General features: G+C 33.5%; 1 protein-coding gene across 3 annotated transcripts in view; it reads right to left on the minus strand.

The window, feature by feature from the left end:
- Positions 1-1,207: 1,207 nt before the first annotated feature.
- The window catches only part of LOC132722806 (protein ECT2-like), a 35,299-nt gene continuing 16,861 nt past the window's right edge, over positions 1,208-19,645 (minus strand). For 2 of the 3 annotated variants that reach the window (XM_060707376.1, XM_060707378.1), the window contains 12 exons: positions 17,198-17,254; positions 16,224-16,324; positions 15,622-15,810; positions 14,887-14,997; positions 9,269-9,365; positions 8,752-8,833; positions 8,133-8,211; positions 6,859-6,978; positions 5,787-6,077; positions 5,069-5,157; positions 4,277-4,439; positions 1,208-3,585 (listed from right to left, as the gene is read on the minus strand). In XM_060707376.1, coding sequence (XP_060563359.1) covers positions 3,499-3,585; positions 4,277-4,439; positions 5,069-5,157; positions 5,787-6,077; positions 6,859-6,978; positions 8,133-8,211; positions 8,752-8,833; positions 9,269-9,365; positions 14,887-14,997; positions 15,622-15,810; positions 16,224-16,324; positions 17,198-17,254 — 1,466 coding nt within the window. In that variant the 3' untranslated portion in view covers positions 1,208-3,498. The remainder of the gene's footprint in view (positions 3,586-4,276; positions 4,440-5,068; positions 5,158-5,786; positions 6,078-6,858; positions 6,979-8,132; positions 8,212-8,751; positions 8,834-9,268; positions 9,366-14,886; positions 14,998-15,621; positions 15,811-16,223; positions 16,325-17,197; positions 17,255-19,645) is intronic. The other variant, XM_060707377.1, reaches the window with a different exon arrangement.

Below are 19,645 nucleotides of genomic sequence, written 5' to 3' on the forward strand. Positions count from 1 at the left end.
AAGGTGAGAAAGTAAATTTTAGAGTGTTTTAATGTTGTTTTTAATTTTTATTTGAAAGGTGATTTATGTTCATCATATAATAATTTGATAAATTGAAATCTGACCAAAGAGAAATTTTAAATTAAATTTCTTTAAGGAATATGTTTTCCTCTCATCCGATATCAAAGCATACTTTTATAGTGTCTTTTATATTGTATTTTTAGCTTAAGATACATGCTGTTTTTTTTTCATTTCATACAAAATGACTAAAACAGACCATGGTCATAAAGTATGTAAGCAATGATAAGAATATTCACAATTAAGACCAACTTCGGTCCAGCCCAGATGAATGATCTTAATTAAGGCTTTTTACTATATAAATGTACATTGTAAAACAAAAGTTAAAACTGTATAATGTAAAATAAAGGCACCCTTTGGAATTTAAAAATAGTTTCCTGTTTAAATCTGAAGTAATCAATGTCAATCAAATTGTAATCATAATTACTGACTGAATTTTAGCTGTAATTGATTAATTACAATTAAATTAATCAATTTTGGGCAAGGTAATCAATTACATGATGATTACAGTGTAATCATGTAATCAATTAAAAAATCAATGATTACAATTAATGATTACCCCAGGTCTGGGTTCTTGTATGTTGCATTTCCTTTCAATGTGGTTGGCCATTGATGAAGTTTTATTGACTTACTCTGTAATAAGTCCAGAAAGACAAAGAAAAGGAACAAAGGGCAATAACTCTATAAATACTGAAGATGGAGTTATAGTTCTTGTGCACTGCACTTCCTCTTTTTGTGCTTGACCATTGTATGAAGTTGTTTTGAATTTCAACCAGTACGTTTTAAGTTATGCTCCAGACAAGGAAAAGAAGCAAAGGGCAGTAACTCTGTATTTTATCAAAATGGAGTTATGGCTCTTATGCACTGCACTTCCTTTTAATGTCCTTGACAACTGTGTGAAGTTGTATTGAATTCCAAAACAGTAGTTTTCAAGTTATGCTCTGGACAAGGAAAAAGTAACAAAAGGACAATAACTCTTGTAATTTGTCAAGATGGAGTTATGTTCTTGTGCACTGCACTTCCTCTCAATGTGCTTGACCATTGTATGAAGTTATATTGAATTCCAACCATTAGTCTTCAAGTTATGCTCCGCGACAAAAAAGCAATGGAAAAGTAACAAAGGGCAATAACTCTGTAATTAGTCAAGATGAGTTATGGCCTCTTGTGCACTGCACATCCCCTAATTGTGTTTGACCATTGTATGAAGTTGTTTTGAATTCCAACCAGTAGTTTTCAAGTCATGCTCTGGACAAGGAAAAGTAACAAAGGGCAGTAACTCTGTAATAAGTCAAGAGGGAGTTATGGTTCTTGTGCACTGCACTTCCTCTCAATGTGCCTGACCATTGTATGAGGTTATAATGAATTCCAACAATTAGTCTTCAAGTTATGGCCCGGACAAAAGAAAGCAATGGAAAAGTAACAAAGGGCAATAACTCTGTAATTAGTCAAGATGGATTTATGGCTCTTGTGCACTGCACATCCCCTAATTGTGTTTGACCATTGTATGAAGTTGTTTTGAATTCCAACCAGTAGTTTTCAAGTTATGCCCCAGACAAGGAAAAGTAACAAAGGGCAATAACTCTGTAATTAGTCAAGATAGAGTTATGGTTCTTGTGCACTGCACTTCCTCTCAATGTGCTTGACCATTGTATGAAGTTATAATGAATTCCAACAATTAGTCTTCAAGTTATGGTCCGGACAAAAGCAATGGAAAAGTAACAAAGGGCAATAACTCTGTAAATACTTTACATAGAGTTATGGTTCTTATGCACTGCACTTCCCCTTACTGTGTTTGACAATTGTATAAAGTTGTTTTGAATTCCAACCAGTAGTTTTCAAGTTATGCCCCAGACAAGGAAAAGTAACAAAGGGCAGTAACTCTGTAATTAGTCAAGATAGAGTTATGGTTCTTGTGTACTGCACTTCCTCTCAATGTGCTTGACCATTGTATGTAGTTATATTGAATTCCAACCATTAGTCTTCAAGTTATGGTCCGGACAAAAGAAAGCAATGGAAAAATAACAAAGGGCAATAACTCTGTAATTACTTTAGATAGAGTTATGGTTCTTGTGCACTGCACTTCCCCTTATTGTGTTTGACAATTGTATGAAGTTGTTTTGAATTCCAACCAGTAGTTTTCAAGTTATGCTCTGGACAAGGAAAAGTAACAAAGGGCAATAACTCTGTAATTAGTCAAGATAGAGTTATGGTTCTTGTGCACTGCACTTCCTCTCAATGTGCTTGACCATTGTATGTAGTTATATTGAATTCCAACCATTAGTCTTCAAGTTATGCTCCGGACAAGGAAAATGCAACGGACGTCTGGACCGACCGACCACCGGGTGACTCCTATATACCCCCCCCCAAACTTCGTTTTTGGGGGTATAATAAAAAAATTCAGCCATCAACATAAGTATTTTAAGTTACGTATATTTTGGAATGCATAAAGATTAATTAAGGTATACATGTAATATAAACATAAATGACTACATGTCTATATTTAGACAAGCGTACATGTATATATGATTAATTATACAATGGCACATATATGGGTTAAAAGCACCAATATTCTTTAACATGTACTATTCTGTTGAATTTATGGCTACAATTTAACAAATGTAATATAGCATTTTATAATACCACATTTTTTTGTTATTATTCCTACAGGTATCGAATGCACAAATACCACCAGTCGGACAGAAACTTCACATTGTATACGAGTATAATCCGGAATGAAATTAATGACATACAGGCATTATGTTAAAGTTGAATAAAGTTTACATTAAAGAAACTCCATTGAAACCCAAAAGCCCAAATACATGAAATTTGAATTTCTTACATTTGGGGCGCAAAAAACACACAGAAAGATATGCAAATAATAATTAAGAAATAAACATTGAAATCAATTGAAAATCATACTTTTCTGCTATTTTTAGCCCTTTCAATTTTGGTCCATTTTTCACAATTAGAATTATTTATCTGGAAAAACTGAGTGTGCAAATGATTTGAAAATTTGCACACAAGTTATTGGTCCTGACCATGTATACCTTACATTTCAAAGTCTGAAAATAAATGCTTATTTAACACAGGATCTAAGTTTCTGCACCTATAAAAAGGTTGTATACAGAAACAAAATACACTGAAATATGTTTTCTAACAATGCAAAATGTCTTTTTCCTAGTATAAATAAAAAATCTTCTATTTTTACACATTTTGCCATCAGTTTCAGAAAACAAATATCACATTGAACTGCTATTGTCATTATACAGCATGTGTTTTCCTCTTGCCAAATGGTAGTAAAAAAGTAGTCCCAGATTTACCCCCATGTGATATACATGTCTACACAGCAGATTCTCTAATGACCGGCATACTAATGCATCGCCTGTATTTAACTTGACTTGTAAGTCTGGCTGTTAGAAACCGACGCTGCCTTCTATATTGTCAATCTAGCGGATCTTTCATTGAGAAAGCACCAAGACTTAAAGTGTCACTGTCATCATAAAAGTTTCCTAGACTGATGCTGTCCTCCTGTAATATAGATAAATTATTAAATTATGTGTTCCAAAATTAATTATTTAACTATTTGTTTCAAATTTGTGTTAATACATGTACTTGGGATTTTGTTGCTACCTAACTTACACATATACCTAACTTATATCAATCTATAGGACATTGGTGCCCCCACATTCCACTGTTTTGTCAGACTACAGACAGATAATTGTATATCCTTCCTTAAGTGGGGTGCATAAACACTTTAAAAGTATGTTCTCTTAGGTCCTAAGCATTATATAAAACCATTAATCTGTCAGGTTTTACTAAATTAACTTTAGTAAGTTACTATTAATTCTATGACGAGGTTTGAACTCAACATATACATTAAGATTACTTTAAGGTGACAAATCACTGCTATCAGAAACAAGGCATAGATCCCTACATGACCCTACTCTCAAATGTAGGACTAAACCTCACACATCAAAATTTTAAAGAGTGGACAAAACCCCAGACCTTAATTTTATAGACATGTTTATATCAGATATCTCAACACATGTATTAATTTTATTGCAAGTCTGTTATCTCAATACTCTGAAATATTCTTGATGAATATCCGGATCCGTAAATTGACTCCGGACACCGAATCGTGATTTGAATGTTCAGATTTCTAGACTTCGGATGACATTACTACTTGTTTGTGTTTTTAATCAACATAAAATAAACTTACTGTAAGATCAATGCTACTGGCCAGTCGTTTCCCTCTTAAATTTCCCGGAGTAAACTCCCTTGGATTGTCCTTGACAAATGGACTGAACACGTGAGACACTGCTCGTTTGATACGTCTTGGAGTTTTATTGAACGAGAATGCCCGACTCACTCTTCTACTGAATCTAGAAATAAGAAATAACACTAGCGTCTTTTCATGTTCATTTTCAAAAAGTTTTTTTTTTCTTTTTAAATGTACCACATTCTTACTATGTTATTTGCTCTAATGAACAGACCCTTTTATATTTACATATCTAATTCTTAACAATTTCTTAATTTAAATATTTTATTTTCTCAAGCATGAAAAACCAGTTAGATTATATCTTATAAACATAATATATATAATCAGTTCAATAAAAACAGAACACTTTTGTTTAGCTTTCAATGTCTTCTTCAGTTCATTTTGTCATTTAAATATGAATATATTGACAGCAATTTGTTACACAGTAAAACTAGCATGTTTTTTGGTGTGTTTTTTTTACACCAGTTAAGAAGCACAGATTTAATTTTGTGAGAAAATGACAGATCTTTCAGATGTACACTCTGAACTATTTCTTGCTTGATAATAAAACAAAGACCAAAACTTCAACCAAACCATGCACTGTTTGCAAGGAATATCTTTAGTGAATAATGAAATTGTAGGTATAACCTCAACAAAGTGTTACTTACCCCCCTGTGTCAGGGTAATTAAAATAGCACAACAATTCAGATACAATTTTTTGTTTATAGTCAATCTAACAGCCAATAAACTTACCTGCTTGCAGCCTTGCCAAATGTCTGGTTGCCTAAATCTAATGTGTTAATTTGTAGCTGATCCCCTTCCACAGTGAATATCAAATTGTCCTAAAACAATAGTTTATAAAAGTAGATATTTAAATAGGTACTTTAGCTTGTTATCAAATATAACATATTGCTCAAAAGATTGTTTTCCCTACACATTGTCCCTTAATATATATATGTAATTCACCATGGACAGATTTTATCATCATCATTCTATATTGTGCTATATATAATGAACTTTGCCTCATGAATGCATATTCGGCGCTTGATAGAATTACAAATCAGTAAACCAAGGGCCTCTGTAGCTGAGTGGTTAAGGTGGCTGACTAAGAATCAACTGCCCCTCACTGCTGTGGGTTCAAATCCAGTCAGTGAAATTTTATTCTTTCATGTGAGAAAGCTATCCAACCTGCTTACAAAAGGGCTGGTAATTTAATTCATTTGCTCCTTTGGCATCGATAAGCTCCCGAGGTCTTCCCCCCATCCCCACCACTCATACGCACACAAAAGCCAACATATAACAATAAAATAAAACAGAACACAGTATGATGATCCCCGTATAATTACAACCTTTTAAGATTTCTAAGAAATGGAAATCAACAGGGTCCTATAAAGTTTTATATCAAAATCACATACATTTCTATACATGAAAGTTAGAATAATACAGTGTAAAAAAAAATATATATACTTACATGGTCTGTTCTACAAAGTGTATTAGCTATAGACCTAGACACCTGTGTTATAAAGTTAGTTTTATCCATATCCTCAGTATCTATCATAAATGTAAACAACTTCTCCTTCATTTCACCACTATTTTTCACAATAAGTCCAAAGGCATCTTTACAGTTTTCTGATTCAACAATGTCTAGCACACGTTTAACACACTGTAGCTGTACAAACTCTATATGTTTGTAACCTTTCTGTGGCGTCTTTGATGAAGCTGGACTCTTAGAGTTTAGCACTTTTGTTCTTCTTTTACATATCTGCAAGTTGAATTTATAAGATAATACAAGAATACTGCAGGTATGTACATTATTTAACTGCATACACCTGTATATGCATATTTAAGTACAAAATTAGACAAGATTATTATTAACTGTAATAAAATAACCAATATTTGCTGAGGTTGTCTTTTTTTTTAATTAAGGTACAGAAGCTCCCATAATATGATTTTATTCAACTTGTTCAATATATTCAGTATTGAATCTACACGAATATAATTCTCTATTCATCACATATTCAAATTTTTTTTTCATTGACGCGCCTAGTTAAGTGTAACGCTAACAATAGCGCACTTTAATGCTATGCTTACATATAGCGCAAATGATGTCATCTCAAAGTGTTATTACACTAGTGTAATAATCGTTTTTACCAAATGGCGTTATTACACTCCTGGGCCGTGGTTTATGTGATAAACTGAATTACGATTCCAATTCTAATATATTGCTTTCAAAGTATGCCCCTTGTCTCACAACTACATCTTATCATTATTATCAAGTACTCAATGTTTTGTATTGATGCAAATACCTTCAAAATTGATTGATAAATGGGCTACATTAAAGTTTTTGCACAATGACACAGTGATCTTAATTGCTTGGCTTTTTCTTTGATACAGATGACCCAAAGATAACACACATACTTGTTCAACCAGACTGCTACAAAAAGAACAGTCAAATCAGTATAATGTATTGCTTGCCCATTTGGTCTCTTTCCAGTGGCGAGGGTAAACAAACGCAAACACACAAGTATAATGTATGAACTTACCACAACACTATCTGAGAATAGAAACAAGGCAAGAGGTGCTCCCCGCTCACACAAAGTTTCTGACAATTCTATCACATCTACTCGGCTAATAAAAAATCTGTGTGACGATAATAATGTAGCCTGAAAATATACATTTGTAAATTTCTCAAAAAAGGGAGCTAACTAAAGCTGTAATGGTACATAACTACACTAGTTTAAAATTTTCAAAATCTATACAATCCAGCCGTTTTCATTGTATTATAGTCATATCAGGAGAATTTTAACTAAAAGTGCCTGTTACTTACTGGTTTAATTTGGTTTCTCAAATGCTGATTTTAACAAATTTTTTCGGTCATATCCAGGCAATCGGTGTCCCTCAAAGCCGCTTTCCTGGATAACTCACCAGTAATTACCATTTTACCACTTTCTTCACAACAGACAGAACACTAATTTCACATGACCTCTGAATCACTTGTGAGAGACAAATGGCCATAAAACTCTACATATGAGATCAATTGGCCAACAGACATCACCGCGCCTGAGAATCAACCCGGCAATACTCGGATTACAAATTCCCTCTCCCTACTGAGCAAAGTGGGACAAACTCTTTATTTATAATCAAACATGTGCTCACTGTCCTCAATTATAGTGAATATTATGGTTTACCTCTGATAACCACTTCAGAGAATCACTTCTTTTACTCTGTGTTCATTGTTTGTTATCCAGTGATTAAGTGTGAATTTCTAAACATAACAAGTTTTTGTGATACATTTATGCATCTTTGTGATGCATATGTACACTGTTTTAATCTTAAAAGCCTTAATCTATTCAAACTAACTTCATAGCAAAGAATTCTGAAACTATTCACAATTTTAATCAGGAACAATAACTCTTATATACAAAGGTAATCGCTGAATATTCAAACAATTGCTTAATTAGCGATCATGTACGTTGTTTTATGTAGAAGAATATGAAATTTAGGAGTCTGAAACACAGACACTGCATGCAGTCTTAATGCTCATCTGTTAAAAATTCTAATTCAAGGGACAGAACTCTAAAAAAATATTGCTTTCCAGAATTATGCCCATTGTCTAACAAATGCACCTTCTCGCGATAAGCAAATATTTCAAGTTTCATGTTGATAACTTTTAAAATGTTTGAATAATGGGCTACATGACGTCAACAACGCAGCAACTTTAGATAGACTTTTCCTTCGATAAGAATATGTATTTGCAGCATATTAATCATTGACAATGTTCAATATGTAAACTTTTCTTTTATTGTATTTAACTTACGGGACAGTTTTCAATATCTTTGACAATGTCAAACATCACAACCTGGCTCTCTGTTTTCCTCTTATCTTCATTGATATGTCTGTAAATATATACATATTGTATAAGATGTACTTAACTACAGATTAAGCCTCAGAAATAATTGTGATTTTACTCCATAAAAGGCAGATGTTTTAAATTGATTTAGTAATGGATTAAGAGCATAAGATGCTTATCACATGAAGGAAGCAGAGTTGAATGTGAAATTGTCATAAATTTAGCAAAATGTAAGTGAAACTTTGTCTTCTATACTTCTATACATCACTGAAACATTACTAATGGCCAATCAGAAAAAGATGGCCTAAGTTATATGGCCAAAAGATGGCCTAAGTTATATGGCCAAAAGATGCCCTAAGTTATATGGCCAAAAGATGCCCTAAGTTATATGGCCAAAAAGTACCATTTAAGAAACTGTAACACAACACTAAAACTAAAACTGTTTTGAGAACAAATGCAGATAACAAGCTTTTATCTAATCAGATATCAGATATAACAAGACAATATATAACTTTTCTTTGCAAATTATTTCCAACTCTCTAAAACTTTTCACAGAGTTTTACACTCGAAGAAAATTCCCACTTACGTCATAACTTCCTTCAATACACTGTTAGCTTTCTCCAACTCTTGGTAATCAGGGTTTGATTTATTTGTGTGCTTTAAAATATCTGAAACAATAACCATTTACATAGTTAACACTTTAATATAAGCTCATGCCATGTAAAAGATATACCAGTCTGCATGTTGGTACAGTTTGATCAGGCATATACTGTTTGTTGACTAACTTTATATTTTCATCTTGATATCCCAAAAATTGATAATGGACAAATTCCAAATATGGGAGCTTGGCAAGTCTTTTTTTTTATTCATAGAAATTCAGCAATTTAAAAGTTAATATATCATAAATTACAAAGAATAAAGAATTTTGGCCAAGCATTATAAAAAGTTGTAAGCTATAGCAAACATTCATTTATATGTAACCCTATAAACTGTCAACATGTACAAAACAGCAAGAGTCCTAACTGCTTTCTTTCATAAATTTTGAAAATCAATCAAAATATGCAGGAAAATATTTTAAGATAATATAAAGGTGAAAAATATACCATTTAACAGCAGAGTGACACTGGGTAATCTTTGTACAGGTCGAATCAACAACTCTGTCAGGGTCTGTCTTCCACATTCTGGTTTTGTTTGACATACCTAGTAAAACATATAAAATAATTATAGACAGATCAACAGATAACAGTATAGTACGCTTTAGATAAAAACAAGAGCAATCAGTGATCACATGTGTCGCCTCATGATGGCCAATTTCATGTTGGGACAAATTTTGTGACAGACGGAGGGACAGATGGACAGTGCACAACTAGACTTGGTACTGATCATTCCTGTAAAGTTTGGATAAAATTGCACCAGTAGTTTATGAGGAGTAGTCCAGACAAGCTTTTGCGTATCTGGCAACACACAGAAAAAAAACACCTTTTTATCAAAGGGCCATAACTCATCCAAAAATCATTCAACCGGAAAACCCGTGCAATATGCGCAAGGACTTGAGCTACAGACCAATCCTGTAAAGTTTTATTGAAATTGCATTAGTGGTATAAGAGAAGTAGTCCGGACAAACTTTAAAAATAACAAGAGGGCCATCATGGCCCTGAAGTCGCTCACCTGTATATAGGCCTCCGTAGCGGGGCCAGTTTAAACCCCAGGGCTTTTATTTGAACAAACTTGGTAGACACTCATTAGAAGATGTTTCATGCTAAATATCTAAGGTCTAGCTGGTCAAGGTTTTTTTTTACATATAGTTAAAAACAATGACACACCTGGGACAGGGCCAGTTTGAACCCAAGGGCTTTTATTTGAACAATCTTTCTAGACACTTACTAAAAAATGTTTCATGCTTAATATCTGAACACTAGCTATTCAGATTTTTTGAAGAAGATTTTTAAGTTTTTGCTATACACATATAAGGAAAATCAATGACCTCCGGGGTGGGGCCAATTTTGACCCCAGGGCTTTTATTTGAACAAACTTTGTAGACACTTACTAGAAGATGTTTCATGCTTAATATCTAAACTCTAGCTATTTGGGTGTTTTCAAAGAAGATTTTTAAGTTTTTGCTATACACATTTAAGAAAAATCAATGTCCCTTGGGGCGGGGCCAATTTTGACCCCAGGGCTTTTATTTGAACAAACTTGGTAGACACCCATTAGAAGATGTTTCATGCTAAATTTCTTAGCTCTAGCTCTTTGGGTTCTTTAAAAGAAATTTTTTTAAGTTTTACTATATGCATATAGGGAAAATCAATGACCCCCTTGGCGAGGGCCAATTTTGACCCCAGGGCTTTTATTTCAACAAACTTGGTAGACACTCACTAGAAGATGTTTCATGCCAAATATCTAAGTTCTAGCTCTTTGGGTTTTTTAGAAGAAGATATTTAAAGTTTTTTCTTTTGGTTGCCATGGCAACCAGAGTTCTGCATGGAATTAAATTCTTTGAACAATTTTCAAAGGTGACCACCAAAGGAACATTCCTGTGAAGTTTGGATGAAATTAGCTTAGTGGTTTATGAGGAGATTTCATTTAAAGTTAAAGTTTACGGACGCCGGACGAAAAGCGATCACAAAAGCTCACCCTGTCACTTTGTGACCCCTGTCACTTTGTGACAGGTGAGCTAAAAATTATTTAAGGGCCATAACTCTGACAAAAAATCATAGAACCGGAAAATGCTGACAATATGCACAACTAGACTTGGTACTGATCATTCCTGTAAAGTTTGGATGAAATTGCACCAGTAGTTTATGAGGAGTAGTCCGGACAAGCTTTTGTGTATCTGGCAACACACAGAAAAAAACACCTTTTTATCAAAGGGCCATAACTCGGCAAAAAAATCATTCAACCGGAAAACCCGTGCAATATGCGCAAGGACTTGAGCTACAGATCAATCCTGTAAAGTTTCATTGAAATTGCATTAGTGGTATAAGAGAAGTAGTCCGGACAAACTTTAAAATTATAAAAGGGCCATAACTCTGACAAAAATCATTGAACCGGAAAATGCTGACAATATGCACAACAAGGCATGATACTGATCATTCCTGTAAAGTTTGGATGAAATTGCACCAGTAGTTTATGAGGAGTAGTCCGGACAAGTTTTGTGACGGACGGATGGACGGACGGACAGACGACGGAGAAGTGATCCCTATATGTCGCCACTACTCCGTAGAGGCGACACAAAAATGTATAATATTATTATATACTTATAAAATTTTCACTGCAATGAAACATATTTTCCCTATTTTCACTGGTGTCTTGCCAGACTGATTTTTACTAAATTCAGCAATTATACAAAATTTAAGGGAAAGTCTTTTGAACTGTGATGTCAAAAGGAGAAAAATGTACATCATAAACAAAATTTTTCTATAAATGCAGGATTTATTTTCATCTTCTGCTATCATATTTCACTTGTGGCTAACACCACTCTTAAATTTACCACTTGATGAAAATAAATCCTGTATTCTTTGAAACCACTTGCCCCTCACCGCTGTGGGTTCGAATCCCTACAGGGACTTTGGATTCTTTCATGTGAGGAAGCTATAGGCTAGCTTACGGAACGTCGGTGGTTCTACTCAGGTGCCAATTCGTGCCTGAAATAATGCACGGAAGGGCACCTGAGGTCTTCCTCCACCAGAAAAGCTGGAACGCCGCGATAATGCCTATACTGTGTCGATGTGACGTAAAACTCAAAACAAACAAAACTGTATTCTTTGAAAGAAACAAGATTGCATTTGAGAAAAATGCTATGCCACCATTAATACAACACTAAGCCTTGTACCAACAGACAATAAGGTTTTTTTGATTTTTTTACTATATGTATTTATTGAAAATCAATGACTCCCAGGGCGGGGGCAATTTTGACCCCAGGGCTATAATTTGAACAATCTTGCTTAGAGGTTCACTACACAATGTTTCATGCAAAATATCTAACCTCTAATATTTGTCAATTACTAGAAGAAATTTTTTTTAAAGTTTTTACTATAAGTTTTTACTATATACATATCAGGAAAACCAATGACCCCCGGGGTGGGGCCGATTTTGACCCCAGGGCTATAATTTGAATAATCTGGGTATTAGAGGTCTACCAGACAATGCTGTATGCAAAATATCTAAGCTCTAGGCCTTTTGGGTCTTTACAAGAAGGTATTTTAAGTTTTTACTATATATACATATAGTGAAATCAATGACCCCCGGGGCGGGGCCGATTTTGACCCTAGGGCTATAATTTGAAAATCTTGGTAAGGGTCTAACAGACAATGCCTTATGTAAAATATCTAAGCTCTAGGCCTTTTGGGTCTTTACAAGAAGGTATTTTAAGTTTTTACTATATGTGCATATAGTGAAAATCAATGACCCGGGGGCGGGGCCGATTTTGACCCCAGGGCTATAAATAGAACGATCTTGGTAGAGGTCTACCAGACAATGCCTTATGCAAAATATCTAAGCTCTAGGCCTTTTGGGTCTTTACAAGAAGATTTTTTTTAATTCATTCTTATAATTCCTTTTGGTTGCCATGGCAACCAGATTTCTGCATAGAATAAAATTCTTTCAACAACTTAGGAAGCCCTTCACCCAAGGATCAATCCTGCCAAGTTTGGTTGAAATTGGACTAGTGGTTTTTCAAAATAGGATGTTTTTAAGTTCACTATATAATCTATAGAACACACACACAAACAGGTGAATCACTATATGCCACTGCATCGCAGATGCTGCGGTGGCATAAAAAATAATACATGAATGCCAATTCGCTATTATCAACTCTTTATACGGTTATTTTCTTTTTAATATATACACTCTTGAATTATTTTTAAAAATTCCTGCTTTTTGGAGATTTATATAATATCCTATAATGGCACGCGAGCAGTTCCCGTATAAAAATCGTAGTTACTTAAACATTATTTTTTATTACGCTCACTCACCAAAATTTAAATGTTACACATCAATATTCGGCTCGTCACACAAATCATGGAAATTCCATCATGTTCTAAATATAGAATAACCCTTAGTTATGAGGCGTCATACAGGGTACCGAAATTATCCATTATTTTGTATGAAGAGAAATAGTTCCTGTACATAAAATTTAACCCATTATAATTATACTACTTTGTTATATCAGACCTATTTTTCATTTATTATTGTTGAACAGACCAATTTCTAAGAGATAAATAGATGTAATTCAGGAAATAGAACGTAGATTAAACGCTGACAGTATCTATTACCCGGTACCGTTACCCCAACGCATTCACATGCAATGGCATGCTTGTATGCATGATATTTTAAAGCCATAAATTATTTAATATAGTAATATTGGTCAAAATTCTGATAATTAAACAAGTTTTCATCACATTGCCTACTTATCTGTAAACAAGTGGTATTAGTGGAATACCCTTTAACAGGTCTTATGTGCAAGTATTTTTGCGCATGCGCGCAAGGACGGAATCCCCCAGAGAAAACAAGGTCACGTTTTGACAACACACATGTGAAAGTGATTTAAAATGAGACTTTTTATATGTACTGCCGAACTGACACTTTTTTGTCTAGTTTATGCATCTGCTTGATTTGAAATGAATTTTTGAAGAATGCAAGTAAAAATCAAGCGTTTAAATGAAAAATACGGGTACTGCTTCTGTACGGGAACTGCTCGCATGCCAGTATATACTACATGTTTAACCATACTCATTCTGTCTATAACTGAATCCTTGCAGTCTGATCTTGGTCTGCACTGTTTGCTATTCAGTCAAACTCAATACTTTAATAATTTCATTAAAAAGGATGAACAGTTTTGTCAATCTTTTTAAGACACTTAGAATTGTAATGGTTAAGGGAAGATATATAATTGTAAGTAATACATATTATCAGCGGAAATCTAATGAAAATTATATTACTACAATGTAGGACTAGGAGTATCATAAATTGAGAAATGTATATTTTGTTAAGTAGTAATTAGTCATCGGTTTTTACCAGGAAATTTGCTACACAGTCATGATAGATCAGTTTTTGGTATTTTAAATATAGAAAATATCAGTCTGACAATAGAGGCCAAAATTACTTTTTTTATTTATCTATTATTTTTTATATTTTTTTTTTGGTTTGTGACTTTCCAAACTTACTGGTGAATATAATTTTTAGTTCTGGTGTCCCTCTGTGCATTATATTATACATAAGAGTGATGATTTAAGAACACAGGGTTTCCATTTTTATCTGAGGCAACAGATGTGCCAACAAAAACAACTCATTTGGCCAAGGGGGATATTCTAACCTACATGCTAAAAATACAACTGATTTTAACAGCATTTCAACCGATGATATGCATTGCCAATCTGTTAATAATGAAAACCCTGAGAACGTTCTGTAAGCTTACTGGACTACTTCCTCACATAAAAGAATTACAAATCCCTAGCTGGCAGCCAGTGGACCCGCAGAAGTCAGGTGCAAGTGTTTCAGAACCTCCTGATTATCTCTAATTTAAATATACACGTACAACCTAACACCATTATAATATGAGAAAGTGTTTAATGATTTATAATCAATTCAAGTGTTTTTCAGTTTTATATACATTAAATCAAGATTGTCTAGACGGTTGGCTGATCTTTCTGAGTCATACTTATACTTACTTAATACTTGTAATATGGAGAACTAAGTTAGTATGCTTATTTCTTTGACTTACCTTTAAGAAAGCATGAAACCTGGGGTTAGTTTTATCACATTTTTGTATTCTCTCTTTTGTGTCCTCAAAGAAATTAACAAATGGAGGATATGCTTTTACTAACTCATCGGCCTAGAAAAATAATACATTAAATATTTAAAACAATCTTTAAATACATAACAAATGTGCCAAAACAAAAAAAAAAGAAATATTGTACAAAAATCACAAGTGGTTATGGTGCCTGCCTCTCAACCTAGGCATCATGGGTTGGAGTCATACCAGATTCATGACCAGGTTTCCTCAAGATTTAGTCCTGGCTAATTCCAGGAAGCGGTCTCTAGTATTTCAAATAAGAAGCTACAAACTAAAATTAACTTACTTTAAAATCAAGCATATATCCTCTCTAAACTCAATAAAAAAGTAACATCAAATAAATTTTTGATTTCAAATATTTCCAAACAGTGGCTACTTCAAGACCACTAGCCCGTCTCATCAAACCACACATTTAAATTATTTGCTCATAAATGCCAACAATTATTATTTTACAGCAATATCATTCAACAAGAGACTATCTTTATTTATTCTCACATTTTTACTGCAACAAAATTCTTCAATAATTTAATACTGAAGTCGTAGGTTACACAATTTCATGCTAGAATTATAACGGGGATACAAACTGGAAGTCTTAGGTTCCACAAATTTCATTTATTATTTCATGCTAGAATTATAAAGGGGGAAATAAACTGGAAACCTTACATGTTTACTAATCACGCTGCCAACTAAGTGCTCTTCTTGCCAATCATCGACCATTTCCGTTAGTTCATCACGTATTGAACAATGTATGTTATATATAGGTGGAATGTTTCCAAATATTAACTTGATATCTGGTGCTGCCAATATAGCACCATTATATTGGTCTTGTGTTTCAATCTGTGACTTAAATGTCTATAAATAGAATGAGAATGTCTATAAATAAACATGATGAAATCATATTACATTTTTTGTATATATAAATGGAATGCCAGTCACATATATTGTGTTGTAATAAAGTTCAACTCTAAATATCTAAAATTATCCATACGAAAGCTAACTCATCCCCAAACACTACTTATTTTCAATATATGCTCAGTCTTATAAAATTAAATTTCAGTTTATCCATCTAAATAAACAGCATGTGAAACTAAAAAACAACAACAAAAATTCCAGAAGAGAAATAAAGTAAATGTTCCTACAGATAGAGACAGCTTAAAACAATTCCTCCAATAATGCTATTTTTAACTTCTGGAATATTTACAGTAGAATGAGAATTTTCATTACAATATATCTTACATAACATTTTACAAAGATAATTTACTTACATTCAGAAGTGTATGCAAAATGCCAACATAATTTTTCTCTGTCTGTAGAAACTCTTTCACAACCTGTAGCCTTGGCGTCACCTTTATAACTTCTTTATCATCTGCCAATCAGAAATCATGTCAATCAGTCATGTAATATCATTAGTTATACAACTTGCCGGAAGGATATATGGGAAAATAAAGCCTGTATAGAGTAATTATACCCTGGTGAATTATCCAATGGTTTTTTAAATCTCAGTAGGTAATATGTGCCCATTTATATCCCAACAGTATATATGGACAGATAAAAGTCTTGAAAACTGAAAAAGAAGCCATTAAACAAATTCATTTACCTTTTGTATTCCTCATCAGATATCCCAAAGAATCTGTATGTTTTTATTTTTAATATTTGTGTAGATTCACGTTTTTGTGTTGCAAAAATGATATCAATATTTTATTTAGAAATACATACTTTTGTTTATGCACTTATACTAAAAAAAGCCTGTTCAAGGTTTGTAATTTATACTTCTTTTACAAAAGAGCATGCTTATTTTATTCATTCATTATTTTGTTTTATCAATACAATTATACAAATTAAGTTGAACGATCTACTTGATTAATGAAATTTATGAAAACAAGGTGTAAAATATCCTTGTTATTTATCTTTATTTTCTCTCAATATACTTTATACAATAAAAGGCTACAAAGTTAATACGTTTCATTCAAATTATAAATTTTGACTCATAACTTATAATAATCACTCTAAACTATGAATGATCTTTTAGAAACAATAAATCAATTGACGCCCTTCTACTATATGTAGGCTATTTATTGTTGACATGAAATGCTATAAATAATTTTCAAATGCAAACATCATAACGTCAAAAAATAACTTCAGTAATAAAATAACTTTCATCAACATTGTAGAGAATTCCTACAAAATAATTACTCAAAAAATCTAAAAATACTGATGAATAAATAACAATAATAAATACTTAGATCACAACTCATCAAAACTGGGGAGTTCAAAGGTGAAATCATCTGTTCTGTTTCTTTAAGTGTACAATTATAATCAGGCAATTAAATTTCATTAAGTGTTAATTGATAAGAAAATGGCGTTTTGATATAAAAAAACAACAACAAAAAACTCCTTCATGTTTATGGTAACAAAGTTGCAGTTTTGAAATTTTTACTCTTATTGGCCATACATTTCAATTAAAACAAGGGTGCCATAGTCACAAAATACGCCCGTTTACGAAAGCTTTAGATGGAGATGGGGGCATTATGGATAAGTGTTATCTAGCAAGCAAGTTTTTATTCTTGGCACTGTATTGTTAAATGAACCTTAAAACAAATCAGTAGGGAAGATATGCACAGGATGTGTGACCTTGACCTTGGTCGCAGGGACCTGAATTTTATGCACGGCACTCAACCTCACAATGATGAACATTTGTGCCAAATTATATTGAAATCCCTCTATGCATGTAGAAGCTTTGCTCCAGACAAGCGTTTTTCTATGAGCTCTAACTATGACCTTCACCTTTGACCTAGAGACTTGGTTCATGTGCAGGGCACTACGTCTCATGGGGCACTACGTCTCATGGTGGTGAACAATTCTGTAAAGTAACATTAAAATTCCTCCATGCATGTAGAAAATATGCTCCGGACAACATCTGGATATTTAATCATCTCCAGTGACCTTGACCTTGCAAATATTAACCTAAATTAAATGTGTCACACCTGTAGTCATGATAGTTACCATTTGTGCTACAATCCATCAATAAATGATGACTAAATGGTCCCTATACACATCTTCAAATTTTTATCTGAACTTTGACCTCTATGTGTAACCTTGACTTTGGTCGCAGGGATCTGAATTTTGCGTGCGACACTCAGCCTCACAATGGTGAACATTTGTGCCAAGTAATATTGAAATCCCCCTATGAATGTAGAAGTTTTGCTCCGGACAAGTGTTTTTCAATGAGCTCCAAGTGTGACCTTGACCTTTGACCTGGATCATGCATGGAGCAATACCTATCAAGGTGGTGAACATTTCCATAAAATATTATAAAAATTCTTCCATACATGTAGGAGATATGCTCCAGACAAAATCTGGATATTTCACCATCTTTAGTGACCTTGACCTTGCATATATTGACCTAAAGTACATGTGTCACAGCCGTAGTCATGATAATGACCATTTGTGTTACAATCCCTCAATAAATGATGATTAAATCGTCCCTATACAATCTTCATATTTTTATCTAAACTTTGACCTCTATGTGTGACCTTGACCTTGGCTGCAGGGACCTGAATTTTGTGCGCGACCTTGACCTTTGACCTAGAGACCTAGTTCATGTGCGTGACATGGCTTCTCATAATGGTGAACATTTCTATGAAATTTCATTAAAATCCCTCCATGCGTGTAGGAGATATGCTCCGGACAAAATCTGGATATTTCATCATCTTTAGTGACCTTGACCTTGTATATATTGACCTAAATTATATGTATCACAGCCATAGTCTTGATATAACCATTTGTGTTACAATCCCTCAATAAATGATGACTAAATGGTCCATATACACATCTTCATATTTTTATCTGAACTTTGACCTCTATGTGTGACCTTGACCGCAAGGACCTGAATCTTGCGCGCCACACTCCGCCTCAAAATGGTGAACATTTGTGCCAAGTAATATTGAAATCCCTCTATACATGTGGAAGTTTTGCTCCGGACAAGCATTTTTCAATGAGCTCCAAGTGTGACCTTGACCTTTGACTTAGAGACAAGGCACTGTATTCACAAAGATTTAAGGATCAAGATTAGGATCAATTTGAAAAACTCTTAATATTTTTCATTTTTATCCTCATAGATTAAATATTTAATATTAATTTGATAAAACTGGACTTGCAATAGCAAATTAATGAAATTTTAGAATAAATTTATTGTTTTTTTTTACAAGATACGGGCATTTTACAGTTGATCCAAATATTGATCCTGATCCTAAAATTGATCCTTATTTTGATCCGAATATTTTTGTATTTGTTTTGTTATTTGTTAATTTTATCCAAAAATAGTTTAATTTCTTGGCAAATCAGCAATTTTTTTACATTTTGAATATTTACTTTTTAATTCTAGCTAAACACAATCAATTTTAGTAACATAAAACAATGAAAATAAAATCAGGATATCTTGATCCTGATCTTTTCTTTGTGAACACGGGGCCTGGTTCATGTGCGCGACACTGCTCCTCATAGTGGTGAACATTTCTATGAAGTTTCATTAAAATCCCTCCATACATGTAGGAGATATGCTCCGGACAAAATTGGACGCCGCCTGCCCGCCAGGGGCGTTCCCATAATACGTCCCGTTTTTCAAACGGGCGTATAAAAAAAAAATGACAACAAAAAACAATCCCAAAATATAATATAATAGGTCAGT

This window comes from Ruditapes philippinarum, unplaced genomic scaffold, assembly GCF_026571515.1.
Source record: "Ruditapes philippinarum isolate M1 unplaced genomic scaffold, ASM2657151v2 ctg738_1_1_1_1, whole genome shotgun sequence".
Lineage (NCBI taxonomy): Eukaryota > Metazoa > Mollusca > Bivalvia > Venerida > Veneridae > Ruditapes > Ruditapes philippinarum.